Source organism: Pseudonaja textilis, chromosome 1 (genome assembly GCF_049901715.1).
Source record: "Pseudonaja textilis isolate UNSWEBS1 chromosome 1, rPseTex1.2, whole genome shotgun sequence".
Taxonomy (NCBI): domain Eukaryota; kingdom Metazoa; phylum Chordata; class Lepidosauria; order Squamata; family Elapidae; genus Pseudonaja; species Pseudonaja textilis.
This window is the reverse complement of record NC_141990.1, coordinates 35,563,361-35,590,487: the sequence shown is the minus strand read 5'-3', so window position 1 is coordinate 35,590,487 and position 27,127 is coordinate 35,563,361. Positions and strand designations below refer to the sequence as shown.

General features: G+C 35.8%; 1 protein-coding gene across 27 annotated transcripts in view; it reads right to left on the bottom strand.

Annotated features, from left to right (window-relative positions):
- The window catches only part of NRXN1 (neurexin 1), a 915,732-nt gene that overhangs the window by 137,232 nt on the left and 751,373 nt on the right, over positions 1 to 27,127 (bottom strand). For all 27 annotated transcript variants that reach the window (XM_087930798.1, XM_087930804.1, XM_087930891.1 and 24 more), the window contains one exon: positions 5,472 to 5,643. In XM_087930798.1, coding sequence (XP_087786924.1) covers positions 5,472 to 5,643 — 172 coding nt within the window. The remainder of the gene's footprint in view (positions 1 to 5,471; positions 5,644 to 27,127) is intronic.

Sequence of the window (27,127 nt, the reverse complement as noted above, 5' to 3'; positions counted from 1 at the left end):
TTGTTTGCCTGGACAGAGAATTAATCAGGCTTGAGGTATCACAGGAAGTCAAACTGATTTCTTCCATCTCAGAGAAGAAGGTATCAGCTGCACAGTTCAGATGAAAAGACTTCTTAATTAACCTGCTGATCTTGTGAATGTTTAATTAAACCCAGATGCAGATACAGGAGGTAAGTTAAAAAGCAGGTGCCATGGTAACAAGTGTATTTTTTAAACAGGTACCTAAAACACACAGAGGTCATGCTAATAAGCATTAGTTATATGCCCAAAATTCATAGCTTGGTCTAAAATATTGCACCAGATAATGATAGGCTGGATATGTTTGTATTACCTAGAACAATTATGATTTAATTGAGAGCCAGGTGACAAAGCAAAGAACTTGGGGTGGGGTTCTGAAACAAAACTGGCTCTAGATAGGAGAAGTGGCTAGAGATAATTTATAGCCAAAAAAAGAATATCCCCTTACCCGCTTTAAAAAAAGTATACAATAGATTAGATGTCAACTCATAAAATATTTCTATAGTCTTTTTAGAGTTGCCAACAGAAAGGGAGGGGAGAGCAGTGCAGCTGCTTGCAAACCAAAACTGCATTCCATAAATAGTTTTCAAAGATAGTAACTAGGTGATCGAAGTTTCTGCGGGGCACAATTCTAACTGGAGAACATGATTGATGAATCTTGGCTATGTATGTGTCCCATTGGAGAATATGAATTACGATATACCCAGGGGTGGGGGAAGACCAGGATCAAGGGTGACAATGAATTATGTGTCTCAGAGTTGGCTACACCCAGGCAATGCTGGACAGTTTAATTCTCAATAAATCTTTTTGAGTTTTGGAAGTTTGGCTTGAGACTCATGATTTAAATGGGGGTAACTGCCCGAATCCTGACATTAGGAAAGCATTATAGAAATGTAAGGGAAAATATCAGATCTGCTTTGCAGTATTTGTGCAATAGAATTCCTTGTCAGTGTGACATTCATTCATTCATCCGTTCATTCAGAAACAAATTCTTGACTGCCTTCACACGCACAAATTTCTCTCTTTCAAGGCTTGCTATTTAGCCTTTCTCTAACCTAGATTCACCAGAGGATTTAACTAAAACTCCCTTTATTTCTGACCACTGGTTAAGTTTGTTGCAGTTGTTGGAAGTCTGAGGTAGAAAAATATATATAAAAAAGTCCAGTTTGTGAAGCTTGATATAAATCCTGAGTTCTCAGTTGATTGCTCAAAGTATGAAATAGTACTCCAGTACTCTTTGCTGAATTTCAAACAGCCCTGTAAAAAGAGCCAGTTTTAGCTTGCCTGGAAGTAAAAAAAAAAAAGGGGATAAAACAAAACTGGCTTCAGCCACTGATCCAAACATGGAACAGCTTCTTTCTCCCAACAGCCTTGCCCTAATGGAACAAAAACCAACTAAGGAGAACCTAGAAACAGGAATTTGCCGTTATGAGAAGAACGTTCACATTTTTCCCCTGGTAGCAGCAGCACAGTTTTTTTTTTTTTAAAGTGGGGGAGGACTCACTGACGAATGGGTCAAAGGACCACAACAATCCATGAAAGAGTTGGTGATGAAGGGAAAGGAGGAATAGATTACAACAGATAAGTGTAATTGCAGCTGGAAACTTTTAGAATTTTCTGCGTCAGCTGAAGGCACCTAGTATACAGTAGACCACATAATCATCATTGCCATATGTATGTAGGCCACTGCCTGCATATACAAAACAAACCACAAACCACTCCAAAATGGACAGACAATATTGTTATCGCCTACCATGTCGGTTCCTGGGGATAGTTGTTTATTTATATTTTATATTTCTTAACCTCCCACGTACAATATCATCAATAAAATTAAACATTAAAATTATAGTAATTTAGTATTAAAAGTTTTAAAATTGTAAAACAAAATTATAAAAAAAAATCATATATCCATATATGATTCCGTTAAGGATGGCACTGCTGATGGCAGTCTCGGTGAAATGCTCTCCAGTAATTCTGATTTATATGTACACCATGAGCTTATGCACAGGAAACAAATTCATGTGCTCAATCACACTGGGCCAATAAAGAATGATTCTATTCTATTCCATTTTTCAAAAGGCAAAGAATTCCAAGATGGGAGATTAGCAGTTATTAGTACTGGTGTTGGGAGTGGTGGTTTCTCATGGGTTCAGCCAGCTTCATGGTTGTGTGGGTCTTTGTGTCCCCCCCCCCAAGGCTACAGAGAAGGCCAAAATATTGGGGGGGTTTCTCACTCTGAGGGCAAGATATTCCGCAATTCAGAGGCTGTGGCAGAAAAGCCCTCTTTCTCAATTTATTTTAAACAGATCGGGTTTATAACATAGCTTCCCTGCCTGAATGAGTGGGATGGACTGATGCAACAGGCTGAAGCCAAGTCTTTAGATAGCCTGGCACTATGCCATGTAGGGTTTTATAGGTAATAACCAACACTTTGAATTGGACCTGAAATTTGTGGAGCAAAGGTGTTATATATGCCCTTCTTTAGGCCCTTAGTATGGCTCATGTGGCTGCATTCTGCATCAGCTGAAGCCTTTGGATACTTTTCAAGGGGAGCCCCATATAGAGCATGTTGCAATAGTCCAGTTGGGAGATGACCAGGGTATGAGTAACAGAGGACTTTCCTGTCCAGAAAGGGATGGCACTACACATAATGCAAAGGTGGGCAAAGGCCCTCCTGGCCACAATTGCCACCTTATTCAAGAAGGAGCTGTGAGTCCAAGAGGACCCCCAAGTTATATACCTGAGGTTGTTCAACCCTATCCAAGACCAAAATTGATAAACTCCTATATACATAAGACCACCATTCTATCTTACTAGATGGATTTCAGTTGAAGTGTGCTGTTCCTGACAGCCTGCTGGAACTATGAAAGGATGTCTACTGCGTCATTCCCTTCAGCTGGGATGGAAATATATGGCTGGATACCATCAGCTTATTGGTGATACTTTGCCCTATGGTGATGGATGACCTTGCCCGGCAGTTTCATGTTGATGTTAAAATAGGAGCAGAAAGTGCATCAAGCTCTGTGGCACCCCACAAAGGAGGGGCTCTTGGTCCCTATTAACACCAGTTGGGACCCTCCTTGGAAGAAGGAGGTAAACCAGCCAAAAACTGTACTGCCCTCCCCAAACTTCTTAAGTCAACCTAAAAGAACATCATGGTTGATGATATTGAAAGCCACTAACAGATCCAGAAGAGCAAGGATGGATGTGACTAATGGAGTTTTGGTTCCATAACTGGGCCAGAAACCTGACTGAAAAGGATGCAGAATGTGGCTTATAGATTGGACAAGAAGCACAAAAGCAAAACAGATGTTATAATGGCAGAGTTAAATCAAGGCAAAGTTCAAAAGCAAAACAAAACACCAATTTTTGCTGTTACATTACAACACACCATTATGATATTGATAAAAGCTTAAAGAAAATTAAAGATTGAGAACAACTGGCCTGAGCTGAGCAAGAAGATTCACAAGGGAATTCTGAGTTATGACTGAAACTATGTTTTTAATTAGGCCCTGCTGTAGTGTACAAGGAACTATTAAAATCAACAGAAAGACTATGAATGCTCGTTTAACATTTTATGAAACATTTCCAGTGTTTTCTTTTTCTGGGGGAGGAGGAGAAGAATACAGGAAATGACTTAGTGTTAGTATTAAATCCAAATGCCTAAGAATTCTGCAACATAGAGCTATTTATTGTTCCACAGACTATAAACTTGCTTTTGAGCATTAAAAATCAAAGTAAAATGAAAGTTTAATTTTAAAAAGCTCAACCTTCCTCCTCAAATTGCATGCAGTATAACAAATAAGATAATAAATGAACTAATAGCAGGGGATAAAATTTTAAGTAAATACACAGACACTAAAATTAAACAAGTATAGTTAAGAATATATTCTTGTAATTGTGATGAAGACCAGCCAATAATTTATGGTAAGAAATATGTATTTTTCACAAAAAGGAGTGACAAAATAAATGCTTCCCTGGATAATGGCTTGTTAAACTCACATCCTTTACCAAAGAACCAAAAATTGGAGCTTAGATGCTGATTTTAAAGTTCACCAGAAGTTCCGCTATTGTTATTTTAAATACTGGAAAACTTCAAAAGTCTACACAAGACTCTATTCTTGCCACTCATTCGTGCAGAGGATCATAGCTTATTAATTGGAAACTGATAGCAGTACCAGGAAAAAAAATCATGAACTTGTTAATTGGTCTCATTGTATAGAAAACAGGTGAAGTAGCAACCCTTCCTGACTATTATCACATATGACTGGAATTGCAATGTCCAGCCCAAACTGGGATGTAAGACCACAAAGCATGACTCTATGCTATAAAATGTCGAAAGAGAACTCTAGTTTCATCTTGTGAAAATCTCTGTGACATCAGAGCATCCTGATTGTAAAAAGAATTGTAGAAATGCCTGTATGAATCCATTATATTTTATCTCATTCAGTTTGCCTTGTTTTCATTTTGCATAAAGTATTGTTACATTAAAATATAGCAACAACAATAGCACTTAGACCTATATATACTTTATAGTGCTTTACAGCTCTCTCTAAGCAGTTTACAAAGTCAGCATATTGCCCCCAACAATCTGGGTCTTCATTTTATCTACCTCGGGAGGATGGAAGGCTGAGTCAACCTTGAGCCTGGTGAGATTCGATCTGCTAAATTGCAGGCAGCTGGCTGCAGCAGAAGTAGCCTGCAGTACTGCACTCTAACCAATGCGCCAATGAGGCATTTTTGTGTCTATTTTTCCTAAAATTCATTTTTTCCAATTTATAATACATCATCACATCATTTTCATAAGATTCAGCATATAACTTTATGGTTTTGTGCAAGACACAAGGCCTATCCATTGGCTTGGCCAATTAAAAATAATTGATAATCTGCTGAGGCTATACCACAGCTCATCTAATGAGCAACAAAAAATATTTTGGGGGGAACAAACCATATGTTGGATAGATTTTGATAAGACAGCTTAAACTAAGCAGCTGGTGAACACAACTGGCAAATGTTTGTAAAATTAATCCAATTTTTCTTTAAATTAGTATTGTAATATATTTTGTTACTTTGCTTAATAGTGGTTTATAAAATAAGTACTATTTTCCTGTACTTATTTCAATTCCAGATGGTTTTTCAATATATTAAGCTATTTTTGTCAAAGCCTTTGCGTTATCTAAGTACATCAATACATTAATACCTTGTTCTTGTTATTTAAAACTTGGTTTCAAAGAATTTTGACATCTTTACTCCTCAGTTTTATTCATCTGTCCAATGTAATGAAATAAAAACTCAAAAATTGCTATTTTAACAATTGGTAAAAACATTTTTTATGGCAGCAATTAGACAGTTAGGCATCTTGAAGAAGCAAAGATCCTACATACCTATGTAAGAAAAAAACCTTTAAAACCCTATAATTGCACAAATCCATCAGATTGTATTTACATTCTCACCTGCTGGGTAGCGTTCTATAACCGGCCAGTTGTCCACCTGTAATGTGGCATTACCACCACTTCTTGTAAAACGTACTACATGGTATTTTCCATCATTAATGATTGCGTTGACTTCTTCAATTGCGATATCATCTGTTCCAACATTAAATTTAACACCAATTTTTCCTTGGTGCTGTGAAGAAAAGCCAGAAATAAAGGAAAATATTAATAGTTATTTTTTAAAAAATTACTCTATACATTGAGTTGCAGTGCTTTATCTAGTTTACCCTTTGAAAGGATACTTTCTTCTCAGTTTTAATCTTTAGAAGGATAGCATAGATAACACTGATCTTCCTCAAAAGTTCTATACAATTTTCTTCCCTCCTACTATTATCAGTTTCCTTGTAGAAGAGATCCCTGAAGGACAAGGGAAGAAATTACATGAGCAGTATTAAATAAATCTGCTCAAATGGACTTTTTCCTACCTCCCTATGGGAATAATCCTACTACTGTAATTTTATTGTTGAGTAACAAATATTCCAAATAAAATCCAGGAACTAACAGAATGATCAACAATTCTCAATCAGTATTTCATTGTAGTATTGCCCTGAATGGATAATATTGATGAGGCAGATATTGCTCTATATCATACCTAGAAGATAGATATTATTCAATGTAGCAAATGGACATTTACCAACCACCTGAACTAAGGAAAGAATAGTCCCTAATCTGAAATATCAGGAAGGACAACCTGGTTTCAGCTCTAATTAGACCCACTTCCCACAAAATTGTAGTAGTATCTGTAGGTAAAATTAATTAGGTAGTTTTATCTATTCAAATCATTGCCACATCTTGCAAGCAACAATCCACTCCAAATATTCTTATCTGTTTTAATTATTATGAAAAAGGCCTCATAACTGGGAATTTACTGGGTAGCTTGCTGTGTTCATTTAAAAAATACAGACTAAAGCAATTATTGATTTTTGTTTCCATCAAACACAAGCAAAATGCTCTTTTTCTGAATAATCATGCTGATAAAATTAAGGGTAGAAAGGAGCAAACTGAAAAGTGAAAAGAAAAAAGGAGACAGTAATAAAATTCTAACAACTGAATAAATGAATTTAACTGCTGCATCTTTTGAAAAGCCCTCAGGTTCAAAAACAAGTATTTGAGACTTTACTATTTCTTTTTCTTTTGGCATCCTCCTGATTTTTTTTATTATACAAGCTTGTATCACTTTTTTATACTAGATTTCAGATCTATACTGCAAAACTTCTTCAAAGAAGCATTAACAACTTCATTGCTTCCTACCAGCAGCCTTAATTGTAAGATTAGGCCAAAGATGGGGATGTGCATGTTTGACTATATCCCTTAGTTAAACATAACACTCTTTAAAGGAACTGTAGATTTTTTGAGGGTGGATTTCATAGATTTCCTTATCGTATACAGACTGTAGCCACAGAACACAGCTAGAATTACCCCCAGGGAGATTGGCTAAGTTCAGCACCATCACCTTGCCTCGGGGTTTAACTTGAGAACAACTGCATAGAGCCTGAGGAGTTTATGAAGATTTTCATTGACCTGGCATATATAATATTAGGTTGGAGCAGGGTTACCCATTCTTCTTTCGTGAGGGGAAAATAATTTAAAAGAAAAGACATTTTAAAACCTGTTTAGGAAAGATGACAGGAAAAAAAAAACATTTTTTTTTCTAGGTAAACAAATTCCAAGGCAATTTTTTTTGAGATTGTGCATTCTTCTAAACTATTTCAGCAACTGAAGTGACAAATTGTGCAATTCATGTGTTTTAATCACCCTCTTACTCTGATATTCATATTAATCAGAAAACATAAAACAAACAAACAAAAAATGTAATTGCTCTGGCACTGTAAGCAATCATCCCTTTTCATGAATTATTAAATATATAAGAATTTCCCCAGACGCATGTGACTATAAAATACATAAACTTTATTCAACTTTTTCTGCTCCAAATCAAATGCTTTGAAATACAACCAATTTTGATGATGCTCTTTTATTTCAGTATTCATCCATGTCTTTCCTACTTGCTTCTACTTGCTCCTATATAACATTTTATAAACAGAGAAAAAGAAGCAAAACACCTTTAAAAAATTAAGCAGGTGAATGCAAATTTTAGTAACTAGTTGCATTTATATGTTTTTATGTGGCAGAACTCACTATTTCAAAAAACTAGCAACACAAAGAACAATACTGAACATCATAGGAAGATTTAAAAATGCACGTGAATGCAAGAGAGCAGAAAGCATGGAAACTTTGTTTCTCTGGCACAGTTTGTATTTATTTGTGACTATGTCATTCTGACAATTCAAAACCATATATTAATGTAACCATTTTATGGTCAGTCCTTTATAAGCATGTGCTAGAACTGTAGCCATATTAACCATTTAGTGATTATATACTGATCACGATGGCATAATTCTGTTATGTAGCTAATCAGATTGACTATACTACAAGAGTGTCATTAGAAGTCTACTATAATTTGATTTCTATTATCTCTTCTCCAGCACTGAACTAGAAAGGTAGGAATAAAATTACTGAAGATATTATGAGGGTGTAATGTCCCCAACAACTAACTCTTTGTAACTTCCTGTATTACAGCTGCAATGCGCGAAAAAAGGGAGTATCTCCAGGTTACTTAAGGATATATTCCCTTTCATTGACACCATGAGCCAAAATATTAACTCAATTCTCAGTGCTCCAAGCATTATCAAATGGAGGGCTCTTTCACAGCCTGTATGAGATCAGATAAATATATGTTTTAGAAGTAAATTTTAACCCAAATATCTATTTTTGAAGAAATCTGACATTCCTTTCAGAAAGTTTATCATTTTAGAGGATGTTTTTAAATGTCTTAAATATTAATAATAAACATTATTAACATCTTAATAACACACTGTGCAGCAAGTCACTACAGCGGAACCTTTGAATAGACATATCCTTGCCATCCTGCCTACTATATCTTTGCACAAAGGCACACCCTAACTTAAATCAGAGATTCAAAATTCAGAAGGACTAGGATTTTCACTCATGTTGGGCTCCCACAAGGCTAAAATTTTAGGCATATGTGAGTGGTACCACATTTTATTGTAAAGCATTATATTAAACTGTGAAGAGAATTTTAAAAACCCTCAAACAAAAATTGTTAATATTGCTACTGCTTCTGTATTTAGATTACATTAGTATCTACAATACAATTCAATATCAAGATTGTCTATCATTAAATCTCTCTAATGTGTTTTAAAAGAAATATAGTTATTCAGTCAAGAACTTTCATTGAAAGATTGTAAGAAGTTCTACAACAGATAGTTCAGTTATCATTTAAAGCCATTCAATTTCGGTCTAGGGTAACCATGGAGTTATTGTTATACGGAAATCTCATTAAAAATTTGCATGTAAAAAAACTGTAGAAGCAGAAGTAGGATCCAGGAACCAGTTTTCTGTTTTGCTATTTTCCTTCTGGAATTTGATTCAAAATTACTTTTAATTACATAAATGCTACTTTAATGAACTGAAGAGGGTCTGGAACTCTATTATGTTCTTCAATATTAAGAATAAAGGAGAATATTCTCACCTTTCTCACCTTTTGGTAGAAAATCCAAGTAACCCAAAGTATACTTGTTATGTAAAAATACATGAAAAACAATCTAAGGTAGATGGCCAGATGGGGTGTACTGATCAAATGTATCACTGCTATTTTTTCTTTTAATCAAGAAAATGTAAAAGGGTTTGACTTCAAAACATTCCAATTTCAAAATGATCATTTCAAATCTCCTTATCTTAGAAAAAAGCTTGCCTGTTTTGAAAGTTCTGACTTGTAACTGGCCTACTATTTGGTGAGTTGTGATTTGATGAGTCTTTTCCCCAACTTTTTCCCCCAATCTAATCAATACAAAGTGTGTCTTTGCTGCCAACAAGATTTAGATTCAGAGAGTGAAGTGTTGAAGGAAAAACGGAATTTAATTACTTGGTCACATGTGGAAGAATTCTACCTGTCTGCCTGTTTAAGTTACAACCATTTGATCTTAATTAACGAAGAAGAAATTAACATGGAAGGTGGATTTTATATATGTAGTTCTTTATTTGGCAGGGATTAATGCAAAGGGTTATGAATGTGCCCATTTGGTTCCTCATACATGTGTTGCTAATACTGCTTATGTTGTAAAGCAGGGGTGTCAAACTTGATTTCATTGAGAGCCACATTGAGGGTTGTGTTTGACCTTGGTGGGCCGGGGTGGGAATGGCCAGGGTGGGCATGGCCATCATGACATCACTCATGTCAGGAGGGCACCTGTGTTGACCAAAGTGCACTGCCAGTGAAAACTGGCTCTTGAGCTCCATTTTCAGCTGTGATGGCCTCCTGCAACCTTCTGCCAGCAAAAACGGAGCACATGGCCCTCACAAACTCTGTTTTGAGCTGGGACATCTTCCTGTAATCCTTTCCCCATGAAAACGGAGCTTGGGAAGTCACACAGCCCCCCCCTTTTTTTTTGTATTTGTGTTACAATGTTATGTGCAAGTCACAAAGTACTTTTCCTCATTTTGATGAAATTTCAGCTTGCTACAAGACACCCTAGGGATACTGTTGTGCCTTGTTTTAATGTTATTCATATAGTTAAGAAACACCAACTTTTATATGCAGCCAGGGGCTATTCATATGTCCAAGCAGAAGGATCAGTAATGAGCACCCTAGTTGCTTTGTGCCTGGCAGGCAGGTTAAAAGAAAAGAGCCAAATGTGTTGCATGATATTGCTAAATAGGCAAGGAAGCAATGCCTAGAGAGAAAAAAAAAACGACTAAGAAAATGATTCAAAAAAAAGGAACATAAAGAAAAGCATCACAGAAGTAGAAGTACAATTTGTGCCTGCCTACTTATTTGTCTTCTGGCCTGGAGAGGAATAATTGAAAGTAATATGAAAGAAATAGGTTCTTTTACTCTACATTATGCAACCAAGTTCTCTAGGGAAGGTGGAAGGAAAGAGAAGATGAGAATGAACAGCAGCAAAGTGGAGGGACTCAGTTACAGGAATATCAGTGCACCCTTGAAGACCTGAAAGACAAGGTTAGGGAAAGTTTTCACACAGAAAATCTATCTATATAGTTATTAGAGTTAACACCAATGTGATAACACCAATGATAGATGAATTTGTTTATATCATTTAGAATTTTTAATTAAAGATGCATTAAAGGGTAAAATGATGAGGCAAAATAGTTTTTAAGAAAACACAAAAAGTCCATATTTTAAAATAGTATATTAAATTCCCTTTGGCAAAACATGAAAAAAAAAAAGGGGTAATTGAAGGCAAATATGCCTTGTCCTTTCTGCTGCCACAGCTCATTTACTTAGAAGGAAGAAAATGGACAAGGTAGGCCAAGGAAATTAGGAGTAGACCTTTTGTTTTCTGCAGACTGCAATTCAGCAAGTTCTGTGCTTTCACTGTGAAAATGTCCCTGAATATGTTTCCCTGCAGATTTAACATTAACATTGAGTTCAGTAGAATTGTGTAATATTTGAGAACTAGAAATGGGATTCCTTTCTTTTTTTTTACTAACTTCCAGGTTAGCACTTCTAATGAGGAACTACTGTACCTATGGAAGTCCTAATTCAAGCAAGTAGTTTTCTCTGAAAGTTGCTGAGAAACATGTCATTTGAGTTCACTGAGGACATAATCATGAGCTCTCTAGATCCATCTTGACTCTGAGAAAATTCAATAGATCAAACTCCAGAACTGCTAAGTTCTTGCTGTAACTCTGGCCATGGGTCACACTAAATATGGGTCGCATTCATATCCTCTTTCATTTATACTCTACACTCATCATCACCATCAATCATTATCATAATCACCAAACCCACTATCCTCTTGAGAAAAGAGACTCCTAAATTTTTCCACTCGTTGTTATTCCAATACTTTGGTTTTTCACTCCATAGTTAGCTCTTTCGTTATGTAAAGCCCAGGAGATCTCCCATATTTCCATTAAATCATGAGCAAAGACACTTTGCAACCTCAGAAACAAAGAAGATACTGCTACTGATAAGTTGATATCTTCCTATGAGAAATTGTTGGAGAATTTCTCCTCTGGAGAAATTTAGAAAAATTATCTAGCTCAGATTTTTTTAAAAAAGTATTTCAACAGGCAATTTGTCTAGCTCTACATGTGATTCACAAAATATTTCCATTCTCTTACCTAACACATATACACTAAATACATTCACCTAACCTACCTATCTAAGCTTTTATTTTGTATATAACCATAGAAAACATGCCTTCTATGGCTTCTTCTGAATTCAAATTTATCCTATATTTAGTGACATTTAAACAGTGTGATTTTAATTCAGATATAAATCACAGCAAAAGATATTGAAACAAGGAATATTTCATACTTACAAGGCATTAAACAGAAAGAAATAAACATTGGTGACAAGAAAAATACTGATTCTATCACTCAAATACTAAACCCTTTTATATCTTTACAATTATTACATTGCATTTTTACTCCTTTTTTATATAATGGGATCTCTGCCTGGAAAACAGATGAAATGCTTCAAATGTGCTTTTTATGGCTCTGAATGATCATAGCCACTGATTTGAGACAGTTAATGGCCCTCCTATAATATCTTTTTTCTCATGTAATAAATGAATTATTTAGACAGTTTATGAAGCAAATCTTTTCCCATGAAAATTGGGATTAAAAAAAAAAGAACTGCTGATGTCTGCTGCTTGAGGCAATGAACTACTGTATAATAGCCCAATGCTAGGACTATTTTTAGGTTATCTAATACTAAAGATATTTGGATCCCATGAGTTTATCATAAATATCACAATTATTTTAAGACAGCCATGACAATTTTGATGTCTTAATAAAGCCCACTCTAAATATCAGTTCCAGATTTTACAATTTTAACTGAAATATGTGGAGAATTATTAGCTTTATAAAATCAAACAAGGAACAATGGATGTCATTTTGTCTAAATCTCTACTTAGTAGAGTATGTACACAGACATATATAGGGAATAGAAAGGGAATTTATCAGATTTGCAGACAACACCATGCTGGCAAGAATAGCCAACACTTCAGGAGATGACTCAAGATAGAGAAGATCTCGACAGACTTGAACACTGGGCCCCATCTAACAAAATAAAATTCAACAGTTAAAAAAGTAAAGTTCTACATTTAGGCAAGAAAAAACAAATGCACAGATAGAGAATAGGTGGGAGCTGGTTCAATAGTAGTACTTTTGTGAAGGATCTTGGAGTCCTAGTGAACAAGCATTTAAATATGAGCCAGTACTATGTGGCAGCAGCCAAAAAAGCCAACAAAATCCTAGGTTGTATTAATGGAAGAATAGCATCAAGATCATGTGAAGTATTAGTACCGTTCTACAAAGTCTTAGTAAGACTACACTTAGAATACTGCATCCAGTTTTGGTTGATACAAAAGATGCAGAGACTCTGGAAAGAGTGAAGAAAATGGCAACAAAGATGATTAGGAGGCTGGAGCCTAAAACATATGAAGAACAGTTGCAGGAATTGGGTTTGTCTAGTGAAAAGAAGGACTGGGGTGACATGATAGCAGTATCCAGTATTTGAGGGCTGACACAAAGAAGAGAGGATCAATCTATTTTCCAAAGCACCACAAGGCAAGGTAAGAAACAATGGATGGAAACTAATCAAAGAGAGAAGCAACCTAGAACTAAGGAGAAATTTCCTAACACTGAGAATAATTAACTAGTGGAATTGCTTGCCTTTAGAAATTGTGGGTGTTCCATCACTGGAGGTTTTCAAGAAAGACTGGACAGCTGCTTGTCTGGAATTATGGGGTCTCCTACTTGAGCAGGGGGTTGGACTAGAAGACCTCCAATGTCCTTTCCAACTCAGTTATTCTGCTATTCTGTTATCTTGGAGCTTGCAGATTTATCAGATTTGATTTCTTATTTTCCAGACTCATTTTTTCCCATTTCCACATTGGTACACAAAATGGTTTAAAAAGAATGCTGGAAAGATTTTTGTCTATCTTTAAGATACATATTTAAACACATTTTAAATAAACAGGTTGTCAGCCTTCAAGATTTTCTCCCTTTGCTTTGCATCTTTTGGCTGTCATAAGTAACGGGGGGGAATGGTTATGGGAAGTGAGCTGGAGGTGTTACAAATCAGAACTGTATAAGCTGGGTGGGGTTAGATTCTTGCTTAGGTTTCCATCCTATGCTATGTGCAGCTGCAACTCGTTATCAAAATATATCAAGGTCAATGACATCACCACCTGGATGATATCCACAACTTTTAATTGGATGAGCCAATTGAAATATTGGGGGTGGGAACGTTGCCATTACTTTGTATATGTGATTTACACACCCATTTTCTCAGATTCAGAATTCTTTTGTTGCTGCCACTTGATTTCCAGTAAAAGAAATCTTTTCTCTGATTAAAGGAGTCTAAGTATTTCTTTCTTGGATTTTGAATGGAGGACCAGCTGACACAGGTACACATATATTGCAAATAGTAATAAATACAGAAAAGTGTAGGCGTTGAACCTACACTTCTAATTCACATATAGGTTAGGAACATGTAATCTGTAGAAATAAAGCAAGCAAAATGAGGGCGGCTATAAACTACCTGGTGATCTATGAAGATCTGGTGAACAGAGCCTGACATCATGTTTCAAAACATTGCATCAAGCTGCTTCAAGGTTTGTAATCCAAAATGATTATACACACACATAGAAAAAATCGAGACCTGAAGTTGTTAAATGGGAATAATGGATTTCAATAAAGGGACTTGTGTTTTAACAAGTGTAATGGTTTGATCTTAATTAATTCTTAACTCTCACCTCCTACCCTTTATATACTCAATGTAAACCTTTGCCACTTGATTAGGAATCTGCATATCTCTTATTTCTTTATGACTGAAATACAAAGCATCACATTTCAACTAACTTCTTGGTTGATTCAGCTATGGATTCTAACTACATCTCTAATGAAATTGAAAATTTAAGTTCCCCCCAAAAAATTTGGAGAGGGGAGAAAGGAAAAAAAAAACAGAGATAGAAATTTTAAAATACAATATAACTGAGGAATCCTGCCAAATATCTCACATTTATACGAGCACTGATCAATATTACTATTAACTATATCTCCATGTTTATTTTTGCCCTCAGTGAAAGAAAATAAGCCATGTGGATCTTCCCATGGGTCCAGGGTATAGCAGGTCATAACCTCATTCTGCTGACATTGATGGCTTGCATGAATTACTGTTGCAATTTGGGCCTTGATTAACATTAATGTTTCTCCATAAACAACTATAATTTGGATGTGGGGAGAGGAAACCTTATCAATTGTGCACCCAGCTTTCTTAGAAATGGCATTAAAGATGACTGAAAAATAATATATGTAAGTAAGAATCCTTCCAAAAAAGGCTTCAAGGAGAATTTATAGTTAAATAGTTTTGGCAACCATTCTTTTTCTTTTCTTTTCTTTTTTGCACCTGAAGCCACTTTTTCTGCAACATTGCACAGAAAGAAAGTGAAATTTTGTAGAGATAAAATTATATTATGGTCACTTATTATTATATTATGCCATTAGTAACCTCTCCCCATATTTAATGCATTTTGTCAAATTCACCTCCATTTTTGCTACTATAGAAGACATTATTCAAAGTAGTATGAAATTTCTCCCAGTTGCAAGAAAGTCCACTTTCAAAGCTGCTTAATTTAAAATACCAGATTTGCAATAGGAGTCCTATATCAAATAGGCCCGGCTACCAATGGGAGCAGGAAACATCATTTGTTCTGCAACTTGCCCAATACAGAACTACAATACTATTGCCTTGTTAGGCATCTGGCAGTTCACAGTATATAATGAAAAGGTTGCTTTTGATCCCACAAGGCATAAACTATGCAGGACTATATGCAGGACTATTTCATATGGATGGTGGAAATAAGAACCTTTCTGATTTCAGAAAGCAGAGGTTTCTGCTCTTTACTGAAATTTCCTAAAAATTGGCCATATTCAGCATTGGACACTGACACTCCACTCCTCCTCTCTTGCTGGTTTTACTTTAGAATATGTTAAATACAATACTGACAAGATATACTTGAGACATAAGAGCATGGTTTTGCCTATTCAGGTCATCCTCAACTTATGACTGGAACCAGAATTTCTATCAATAAGTGATTCAGACATAAAGCATAATATCACATGACCTCATTGCTTAGCAATGGCAATGGCAAGTAGGGTCACCAAATTCCACTGGTTGTTACTTGAGGACCCAACCCAAGCCAAGCCATTCTGAGCCCAACCCCAAGCCTCAGTAATGTAACTCCCCCTGCTCATCTTTACCTCCCCCTCTCCATTTCTGCCCTTTTAGTCACTCTGCACTCTACCTTGTGAGACATCCTACTTGCCATATCGCAGTTCAGGGGCTTCTTGGCATGCCATGGCCCCTTGAACCCTCAGTTGCCCTGGCACTGTGCGCCAAGAAGCCCCAGCTGCCACAGCAGCATGACACAAAGCAGTAGTGCCCAGCTGTATGACCATCTGTCATGTGGCACCAAGCTGCAGTGCCCCAGGAAATCCCAGTCACTCCATCAACATGGTGTAAAGCTGGAGCTGGCTTGGGAAACCTCAGTTACCCCAGCACAATGCCAGCTGCAGCCACCCTTGCAATTTTGTACTCTTAGGTCTCTGCTGAGCTGCACTCAACTATCCCAGCTGATTTCTGGTGTCTTCTTGCTTCTGCTGCTGCTAAGATGAACCCACCCTGTCCCTTCATAAGGAAGTGTTTAGCTATGTGAGGCCATCTTCCCAACTCTCACAAGGAAACCACCATGCATGACTAGAGAAGTCATCACAAAGGGCCAGGTAGGAGATATGTGGTCAGTTGCAGGAGCAAGAAGATATCAAAGGTCAGTTAGGAAGGAACAATAAAGTGCAGGGAATCAAAAAAGGCACAGATGAGGGAGAGATAAGTGGGGTAGGTGGGTAAAGCTTAAGTGTCCTTGTGGCTGTAAGTGCGGGTAGACAGCCAACTGTCCAAATTTTGATCACATGACTGTAGTATGCTACTACAACCATAACTTCAGGAACCAGTCCCTTTTTTCAGCATCACCGTAACTTGGAATTATCATTGAATGAACTATGTTAAGTTGACATCTAACTGTACATGGGTATATTTCTCTTTCCTTCAAATATTGTCAAAGTCAAACAAACTACTTGACAATTTCCCTGTGCATTCCTGGGAGCTATGAGTGCGAACCCATCAGCATAAAAATCAGGTATTTTTTTATCATGCTATATAGTGGGAAATGTAAAAATAAATAAATACCTAAATACCCTAGAACAAAGCACACTGGATGATCAAATAAAAATTGTCAGGGCTGCAAATCCAACTGAAAGCAAGCAAAAACAAGAAGAAAAGATTGTTGTTGTGTTTTGCTTCTACTCTCTTCCTGGTTAGGGCTACTGCTAAAATCCAGTAATAGATTGGGATATCAAATATTGATTAACCTCAGGCAAACAAAAGAAGGAAATAATAATCCAATTTGTCAAATGAGTCAAAGTGAGACTGTCTGAAAAGGAAACAACTTTTCAAGTGTTGTGGTCAATGTTACACATGACCTTTCTAAAGCAATTATTTTCCAACACTCTATTTAAACCTAGACTTCAATAGATGAAAAAGCTTTCATAAGGTAACAGATATGGGTTTATATTGTAACTGTGTTCTTCAGTACAAAAAAAAAAAACATGCAGACATCAGAACAAGAACTGCAGAATCAAGGAATAGACTTCTTCCTTAACTCTTTCCATAAACGATTGTTTCTTCACCAAAGTAAGTGTGCGTGTGTGTGTGTGTGTGTGTGTGTGTGTGTGAGAGAGAGAGAGAGAGAGAGAAAGTGTATCTGTGTGTGTGAGAGAGAGAGAAAGAGAGAGAGACAGAGAGAGAGAGGGAGGGAGGGAGGGAGAGGGGAGAGATTTCAATCTCAATTACAATCTGGTAATACACATTTACCACTTCTGTGAAAACCAAACCAGTTTATGTCCATCGTGCCTGGGTTGTACTACTGGTATTCTTTTTTTTTAATAGTAAGTTTATTATAAGTTGAAATTAAAATGCTAAGAGCTAATACAAATTAAAAGGAATAAAAATATAAAGTGCAGAAGAGAAAGAAAAAATAGAATAGAATAGAAGGAAAGAATATAATAAATAGTAAGAAAAAGATATAAAGATATGACTTCTCTCTTCAAGGATATACAATTTTAGTAACTTATCACCTTCTCCTAAAGTACAACAAAATACATCTTCTCATAGCTCATATTTTCAAACATCTTTACAAAAATCTTGAAAACCTCATTCTTCAGTCTTGTCAGCAAATGTTCATTTAGAACTATCAGATATAAAATATATATCTATTTCAATCTTGATCAAATAAACCAACTTTATAGTCTTTCTTTTTTACTTCTAAGAGTCTTAATATTTAGTTCATTCAAATATTGTTGTAGCATTTGATTTTTCTTCATTTCTTCTTTATCCTATTGAGTTCTTCAAAGCTTTAACAAGCTCTTTGTAAATCCAAGAGGAAACAATTATCCAAGTCATTCTTTTGGTATTCTGAGGACAAGGGAAATTTTTCTCCATTAAACACCTCCTTTATTGTTCTATAGTCATCATTGATGCTGAGTGTCAAGCAGATAATGAGTTTGTTCCTCTGTGCAGGGGAATGAAAAATTGAGGACAGAGCCCAAAATGCATATCACCCTAATTATGACAGGAAAAAGTAAGTCTACCACTTACATGATTTCCTATTTTCTTCCTATTCTTCCAACTCACAGGCATTTTATTTTAGAACTGAATCAACAATAGTCCAATTTCTAAAATCAAATCCAAGAACACAATATAATTTCCCACTTATAATAAATGTGCAACTTTTATTCTTAAAATAGCTTAAAGCTAAATATTTATTTATTTAATTTATTACATTCTTATGCTCCCCATGTTCCATATAAGGTGACTCATATTAAAATTATTGGTATTAAACTTCCAGTGATTTTAGAACTGCAAGCAAGGAAGCAAAAGTGGGTGGAGAATGGAATTCAAAATATTTGTTTTCCAAATGGTCTGAAAGATTGACTTTCCGAAGGAAAACGTAAAATATATTTGAATTTCATGCTAAGTAACATTGCGCCAAATATATAGCATTTCTCAACTTTACTTTTTCTTCAGAAAAGAAAGGCTAGTTTACACCATTTTTTCTAAGGATTTTTGAAATATTTTGAAAATACTCAAACATTTTCTACCATTTCTGAGATGGCTATTTCTCCTTTCACATGCTCTAGTATTACTTTTAGTCACTCTGTTGAGCATGATTGATACTGGACAAGGAGCCAGGCTCCAAGGTAGATGGATGGTTAAGCAATATGAAAAAATAATTAATTAATTCTGATTAAAGCGTAATGGGAAACTGATGAAGAATCTACTAGGAGAATGTTAATGAAAAGTTCCCCTCAATTTCTCTTCCAACCAATAGAGAATGGAATGTTTGCATGGTATTAAACCTCTCATTGTAACTAGGCTGTAACAAGCTCTCAACCCCAGCTGTGTCAATTTTGTGGCTTTTACAGCAAGTTTTGCTTGTTTTTTGCTTTTTAATAAAAACAATAAAGATTTTACAATGGGCCTATTAGATACATGTTCTGTGATTTAGCCAACATTACAATTTCTCATAGAGAAATCAAAGAGGCCATTAAATTTTATTTTGGGAATTATACTCTGATCCCCAAAGTAAAAATACTATAGGGAGAAAAGGCAAGAACATGCAGCATCAGCAGATTTGCCAAATAGAAAATGCATTTTTTTTAGCATATATGTATTTCTGATAGTGTCATCACTGCCTATCCTGAGTTTCAGAGAAACCACTGGATTTGCTATACGATTACCAGCCTAAGTGACAGAGAGCATACTTTTCAATTGAGCATAGCAGCCGCAGATCAAATTACTATTCAACCAAGATAATTCAGGAAGTAAAATATGTGCAGAATTTATTCACATTTATTCACAAGCCATATTCAGAGTGCTGCAAGGACGGCAGCTACTGACCCTGATTCAAATTCCCTGTCATAATTGAAGTTCTATGCCTACTTCAGGATTAAATCTCAGTTTAAATTGCCTCACAGGATTATTGAGAGGATAAAAATGAAAGAATAGCAACATTATCAAACTTTCTGGTGACACAGGCGTATCTATTTATATGCAAAATGACCCATTCATTGTTCCCTTTTATTTTTGAGGAAATATCAAGAAACTAGTTACGTTTCTGCCCTTTGCCAACATGGAAAATCTAGTGGAGAAAATACAATAACCAGGAGAAAATCAGTAGCTGCAGACAAGGTTCAGTATTGATTGCTGAGCAAGATCCTTAAACTATTATTTTCAATCTCGAAACAATATTTTTAACCTGTAAGTTTTCTGAAAAGGCCTATGTTATGGATAATATTATTTAGTAGGAAAATGAGAGAACCAAAATTAAAGACGGATAGAAACCAGGTAAATATGGCTTCTGACTGTTTTGTCAGTACAGGAAGAAGACATGAGAAAGGGTGTGGAGAGGGAAGAAAACAGAGAGAGAAAGAATGGAGAAGAGAGAAGAGAGACACTCTCATTAGGAGCACAAGCTTTTCAATTTCCTTCTCCCCACCCTCCTTTAGCTTTCATCTGGTGGCCAATGGAGACAGGTAGCTGCTACCTATTTGCTACCTACTGTCTTAAGTTCGCTGCATGGCAGTAAGCAGTTCATTTTGCTGCCCTCTAATTGTATGCACCAGCTTGTCTTCAGCGGTTGTGGGTACTCCATCACTGGACACTTTTGAAAGGAGACTGGACAGTCATTGTCTGGAATGGTATAGGATCTCCTGCTTCAAGAAGGGATTGGTCCCTTCCAACTCTAATGATGACAATAATCATTGCTGTCCAAATTCTTTACTCCTACTAGTTGATGATGTGACTTAACTCTGCTGCAGGACTTTAGTGAGGGGTTTGTCCACAAATCAATGTGTTTCTGACCTTTATCTCTCTATATATTCACTCATAATTTTCACATTAATGTGTGTTATTTTTAAACCTGGACATTAGCATTTAAATAAATATTTGAAATATTAACTTTCTTTGACAACATTAATGCTAGTATACATTTTCTACCAAAATAAAACATTTTGAAATACCCCTTTCTTGTAATCTTTCCCTTTTGAAACTAAGTCTATACTAGAACATTTAGGAACTGTAAAATTTATAGGATAATCAAATTTTACATTCATTAGTCTGAGAGATATTGATCAGAATCAGCGTATTTATGTATAAATGTATAAAGCCAGAGTTCCAGAATAATCCCTAAATAAGAGCCTCTTCATTCACCCAGGACTATTGATGGGCAGACAGGCAGAGTTAAAATTGGAAAGTTATTATTAATAAATAATGGTATTTGCTAGGATTCTGATTTCAATAATATGTCTCAGAATCACTAAGCTTTAGGTATAATGAGATCCTAATTTGTATTCTGAAGAAATATAGCATAGTATTTTATGCTATGAGGAATACATGAGGAAAAATCAAAATCAACAAGGAAACAATATTATTTTAAAAAAAGAAAAAGAAAACAACAACAAGACTTTTCAGATCTCTCTGAAAAAAAGAATATTCCATCAGTATGAAAGGCATAGTATAGGATGAGCTTGGGTCATTGTTTGCTTTTTTCTCAAAATGGTACCTTAGTGAATGTAATTAATGACCAAAGCAGCATGAGGAAAGTGGCAATTCAAGACCCAAGTAGTGTGTGATATAATGAGCTTCTACATTATCCCTCCCACCCACCTTTATTTTAGCTTTTTTACTATTTGCTGCTTTCACAACCTTTTTGCCATTTTTAGTTCTGAAAATGGGAATGGAATAGAAATAAAGAAAAATACCCAGAATCTCAAACAAAATAAAGATAACATTGTCAATAAGCTCTCTTTATTGATAATAAATCCATGAACAATGTGGGCATATAAAAATATTTTTTTAAACTGAGTGGAGAGGGAAAAAGAATAAGGCATGGGTTTTACTTTATTAAGGATGAATAATGCAAACAATGAGGAAAGAATGGGCTTCCTGCAGCAAACTATTGGGTACAGATGAGAATTCCCTTCTGCCTTCAAGATGATGTCAATGACATCAAGTCAACCCTTGATAGCAATGAATAGGGTTTATATAACCATAAAGGGTAATGAAAACATTTACACATGAATTTGATCCCTGTTTTGGATCAAGCAATTCAATGGTCCCTATTCTAACTGGCAGGGTTTCTCCAAGGCCTATTAATTGGAGGCCCTGAAGCTGAAGCAGGCAGGAAATAAGCCTGGAGCAGGGCTGTCAAACTCGCGGCCCACATGATGGATAGGTCACGTGCTGGCCACGCCTATACTCAGTTTAGTGAAGGGGGAAAAAATTGTGATAAATCATGTGATGATGTCATAATGACACAAGTTTGACACCCCTGGCCTAGAGCTTTCTGCATGCAAATCAGATGCTCTGCCAGTGAACTATGTATGCATCAAAACATTTGTACAATCCCATGAGTGGTGTATTTGCACTTTGAACAAATTAGGGAAAGGCTTCTACTAACTGTATCTCTATAGCATAGCATTATTCTGCCATCAACTCCCAGTTCATCTATTTGAGGAAATCAAATGAATTTAAAAAGAAAAAAAGAAAAATTAGTAGTGTGTCTATAATGTATCCTTGCTCACAAAATTCAACGGACTAGCAAAAATATCTAGTGATATAAATTTAACTTACACAAATGCAGACATTGGCTAAAATCAGCTGTAATTCAGCTGTGGCAAATAACTCCTGTAAGGTAATTTGCCAGCAAGGAGATGGAGGTTGGGAATATCAGGTCCCAGAAGTAACATTCAAATTATATATTATCTCCCAATATGAGCAAACAAATGCCCAAGTGGTATTGCCTTATATTAATATAGCACCCATTTTTCTAACAGTTCAGAATCTGTAAATAAGGAGGAAATGTGTTCCTTTCCTGGCATCTGGAAATCTTTGGCAGTCAGTAATCTTACAAGTGAAACTTTGTTCATTGAAACATATAAAAATATGCCACTGACATTTTGAACATCAGTTATGCAACTTTGTAGCAAAAAATAATTTAATAGGATCAAATTGAATTTACATGAACGAGCATTTCTGTTGCAAAACATTGTTTTGAAGAATAACAGCGATTTGAAGTAACCCTCAGTTCAGCCTTTTTCTACACTTTTTAAATTGGTGATTTAATTTTTTTATCCTGCTCTCAACTGTGGATCAAGGTCTTTATCCCCATTTAGTTAGTTTGTTTTTATGAACTATTATTGCTATTATTCTTGTATATACAATATGAAGGGAAATGGCATGTAAATTGTGCCTGCTAGAGAGTTATGAGTACAAAATTGTGTACAATAGGGGAACTTCCACATAAAATGGGTGGCCAACTTGATGTCCCAATCCATTTATACAAAGAGAGCAAATCTTCTGTATTCTACTGTTATATGACAAAATAAGTAATTATGCCACCAAAACATTTTCAAGGGCAAGGGAAGTACAGTAAACAAGAAGATAGCAGCATCATACTGTTCTGCATTTGTTATTGGGGTTTTTAAACTCTTATTGCTTGAGGAAAAATGCTTCTTTAAATAGAAGATTGAAAAGGAATCGTTGCAGAACAATCTATAGAATACTTTTGTCAGGCCTCAGTGGATGTATCGAAACAGCACTGGTAGGAAACTAAAGCCTTTTGCCCTTTTAGAAACAACAGCAACAAAAATGAATCTTGTCTTTTATTGCTAGATGGGGTATCAAAATACCACAAAGTGGAAAGCCTCTTTTAGTCGCCTAATGCACAAAAGATTTCATGAAATAAATTCAATTATTTTAGCTATTATTTGTAGCTATAGCCTGAGAGTGATATACTTTTTGGAGAAAAAAAAAGGGGGTTGCTTGCTGCATCTAACTTTAAAAACCCTAACCTATTTAAGCATCTATGCTTGTTTCCTTTTGCAATTTCTGGAAGGCTGAAGGCAGAATGCTCAGTTGAATCCTTCTTCCCCAGACTTCCTTCTCACTGTACTATGTAAGTATACAGGTAGTCCTCGCCTTATGGCCGCAACTGAGTCCAAAATTTCAATTGTTAAGCAAGATAGTTGTTAATATGAGTCTAACCCCATTTTTCAGCCTTTCTTACTAAGGAAATTATCAATCATTTAACCTTTCTTGACATAATTGTTAAGTGAATCACTGCAGTTAAGTTAGTAACACAGTTACTAACTATTGAATCTAGTTTCCCCATTGACTTTGCTTGTCAGAGGATTGCAAAAAGTGATCTCAGGGATCTCGGGACACTGCACCTGTCATAAATACATACCAGTTGCCAAGTATCTGAAGTTTGATCACATGATCATGGGGATACTACAATGGTGGCAAGCATGAAAAACAGTCATAAGTCACATTTTTCAGTGCTGTTGTAACTTTGAATGGTCTTTAAACAAAAGTCAAGGGCTACCTGTAATTTTTTCTAACTCTTTTCTCTTGGTTAAAACCAATGGCCCTATTTAAAAAAGGACACAGGAATATTTAAAATCAATTGATTACTTTCATTTCTTCTATTGTTTGTTATTAGACATCTTGCCTTGAATGCAAGTGATCAATGAATCTGACTTACCCAAATATACTTTGAATGGGATCCTCTTCATATATGCTCCTTTTGTCTCACCCCTCCAAAGTACGCTAGTATTTCATCATGTTTGGAGAGAACAAATATTTTATGTATATCTCTATCTGCCAATCTGATGCAGATCTTTCCTTAAATTCTGAGAATGACAGTGCATTCTCAAGAATGTGCTATAGTACCAAGGGAACTGTGCTTCACTGCAAGAGCATTGTGCCAGTATAGCAATCTCAACCTTGAATTTTTTTCTTAATCCCATCCCAGAACTGCTGTTATTCTACGGCAGTGGTGGCAAACCTATGGCATGCATGCCACAGGAGGCATGTAGAGCCCTCTCTGTGTGTACACGTGCCATCGCTCCAGCTCAGCTCTGCCATGCGTGCAAGCGCACCTCTCACCGGCCAGTTGGTCTTCGAGTCTGTTGTACATGGGCAGGGGGAGGAGCGCATCCGCAGTGGCAGGGTGCATGTGCGGGGGTGGGGTGCATGCATGGGGTGCATGCATGCATGGGGGCACATGCATGGGGGGCACATGCATGGGGCATGCATGTGCATTGCATTTTGGGTATGTGTACACATACACACTTTCGGCACTCAGTGCCAAAAAGGTTTGCCATCACTGTTCTATGGTTTTCAGTCTTTTGTTGGGTAATTCCAAAACTTGATGGCATTTAGGGCTGCCTAAAGATATGAATTTAATTCAAGGAGGGTGTACAACTCTCAAGCAACAGCATTTACCTCCAACTATCAGTAAAGCAGTTGCTTTAAGGGATTGTAGACTGGTGCTATGTATTTTCCCCAGCAGGCTTTGAAGCACCTTATTAGAACCAAATCTAAAGCACTCAACAGTTCTTATGATGCTGTTCCTGCTGAAGATAATAATGATGATAAAGTTTTACTGTTCCTAAAAAAATATTCTGTGATAACATTGTTGGCTGTCCCTATCTATGTCTCCATGATTATCCTACTTAAAAATAAATACTATCCTAATTAAAAATAAGATTTTCCATAACCTTTTTTTCTTTGTATTCTGTGCTGAAAGATACCTTGATTAATGAGAAAATACAAATGTTTATATACTGAGGAACAGAAATAATACAACAGTGTACCACAAGCACTACCTCCTCAGCGGTAAGTTAAATTCTTGGTAATTTCTAAGAAGGTTTGAAAAATCTTCTATCTGAAAATGAGTTAACTGAGACAAATGTTACACAGCAACATTGTTTATTTCATTATTTTGCATACCTGAAAGAACATAGGAATTTCAGTGACCATCTATTGTCAATTATCATATTATTTAAAAATAATTCATTTAATATTTTTATCTTGTTCACATTATGAATCACTAGTGTCTGTATGCTACATTAAACCATTATTTGTTTAAACTATGGTTTACTAAGCAAATAATAATTTTCTGAACTGTTGGAACATAAACCGTAGAATGTAATCTATAGACTACAATTGGCTGATTTTATACAACACATTAAATCAAAACTAAGTAAACTGAATTAGTTCTCAGCTGATTCCTTCTTCTCGTTAAGATTCTGTAAAATTATGTCTTCAGTTGTACTAAAGTAAGACACTTTCTCCCTCTTTAAATTTTCATTTTAGTGAAAACTTACTTCACTTGCCTTTATCTAAAAAAATTATATGGGTACTGCCCATCTTCCATTGATAACCCTGGACAGCTAAGAACAACCCACAAAATAAGTATAACACTTCTATTAACAAAATACAGAGACAGAATTAAATAATCATAATAGAATAACCACAGCACTATATAATAAGATGCATGACACAAACAACATCTATATGGTGGCCCATTCCCAGACATGGCTCTCTCGATTTCAGGAGGGGAGGCTGTGCCATGTAGTGCAAGTCAAGTGCAAATCAATACATTAATTGAAATGTATGCATACTATATTTTTATAATGTATTTCTTTGTTATTTAATGTTTGTCAGCTGCTCAGTGTCTTAAGACAGGAGCAATGTCTAAATAAATGTAATAAACACATTCTGAAAATTGTGCTACAGCTTATCAATTTAAAAATACATAGCATATATTATGGAAACATGCATACACATTGCATATATTATGGAAACATGCATATAATAGTTCATTTGTTAGTGAAACTGCCAATATAAATGTAATCTGTATTAGAGAAAATTTGTTTGCAACATTGGTATGAAAATGTGGAATTATTATGAGACACATGGAATTGTACATATCAAAGTGCATATATTAAGATGAATGCACATGCTTATGTGGATTATATAAAGAATTGCACACTGATATGGCAATTGGGCAAAATGAATTGAAGACTGTGAACAGAAACAAAATGAACTTGACATATCTGCTCATCTTTGACAGGCAAAATGTCTCTTTTTCAGATAGCCAATTATTATGTTTGATCCTCCTAACTATGCAAACAGACCATTACATGACCAGTGTCCTCTCTCAACTGGAATTATGTTTGCCAAACTTCAACAGTTTTGGTGGAATGGAAATTTAGCAATCATTTGTTTGAGAACCCTAGAGAACTACAATATATAAAGATTATGAAACTGAAAAGTCCTTCCCCTCACAGAGAATTGTCTGATAATTTGGCCTGTTCTAGTGTTTTGTGTAGCTCCATGTCAAAGTAGGGATTTTTTTTGGCACCCCCCCTTTTTAAAAAAAAGAATGGTTTTCAGTGAAATCATCCCGCTGAGAATCAGATGCAGGGTACTTGTAGAAGATTGGAAAGGTAAAGTGGATTGGGCAAATGCTGTGTCAGCTTTTTGTGGCTGTGTCAATTTATTTGTCTAAATTTTGCACTGGCAGTATTGACCTAATGATTAAGCAAGGCTTTGCATCCATTTATTTATTTGTTTCCACTGGCAGCTTTAGATATTAAAATAC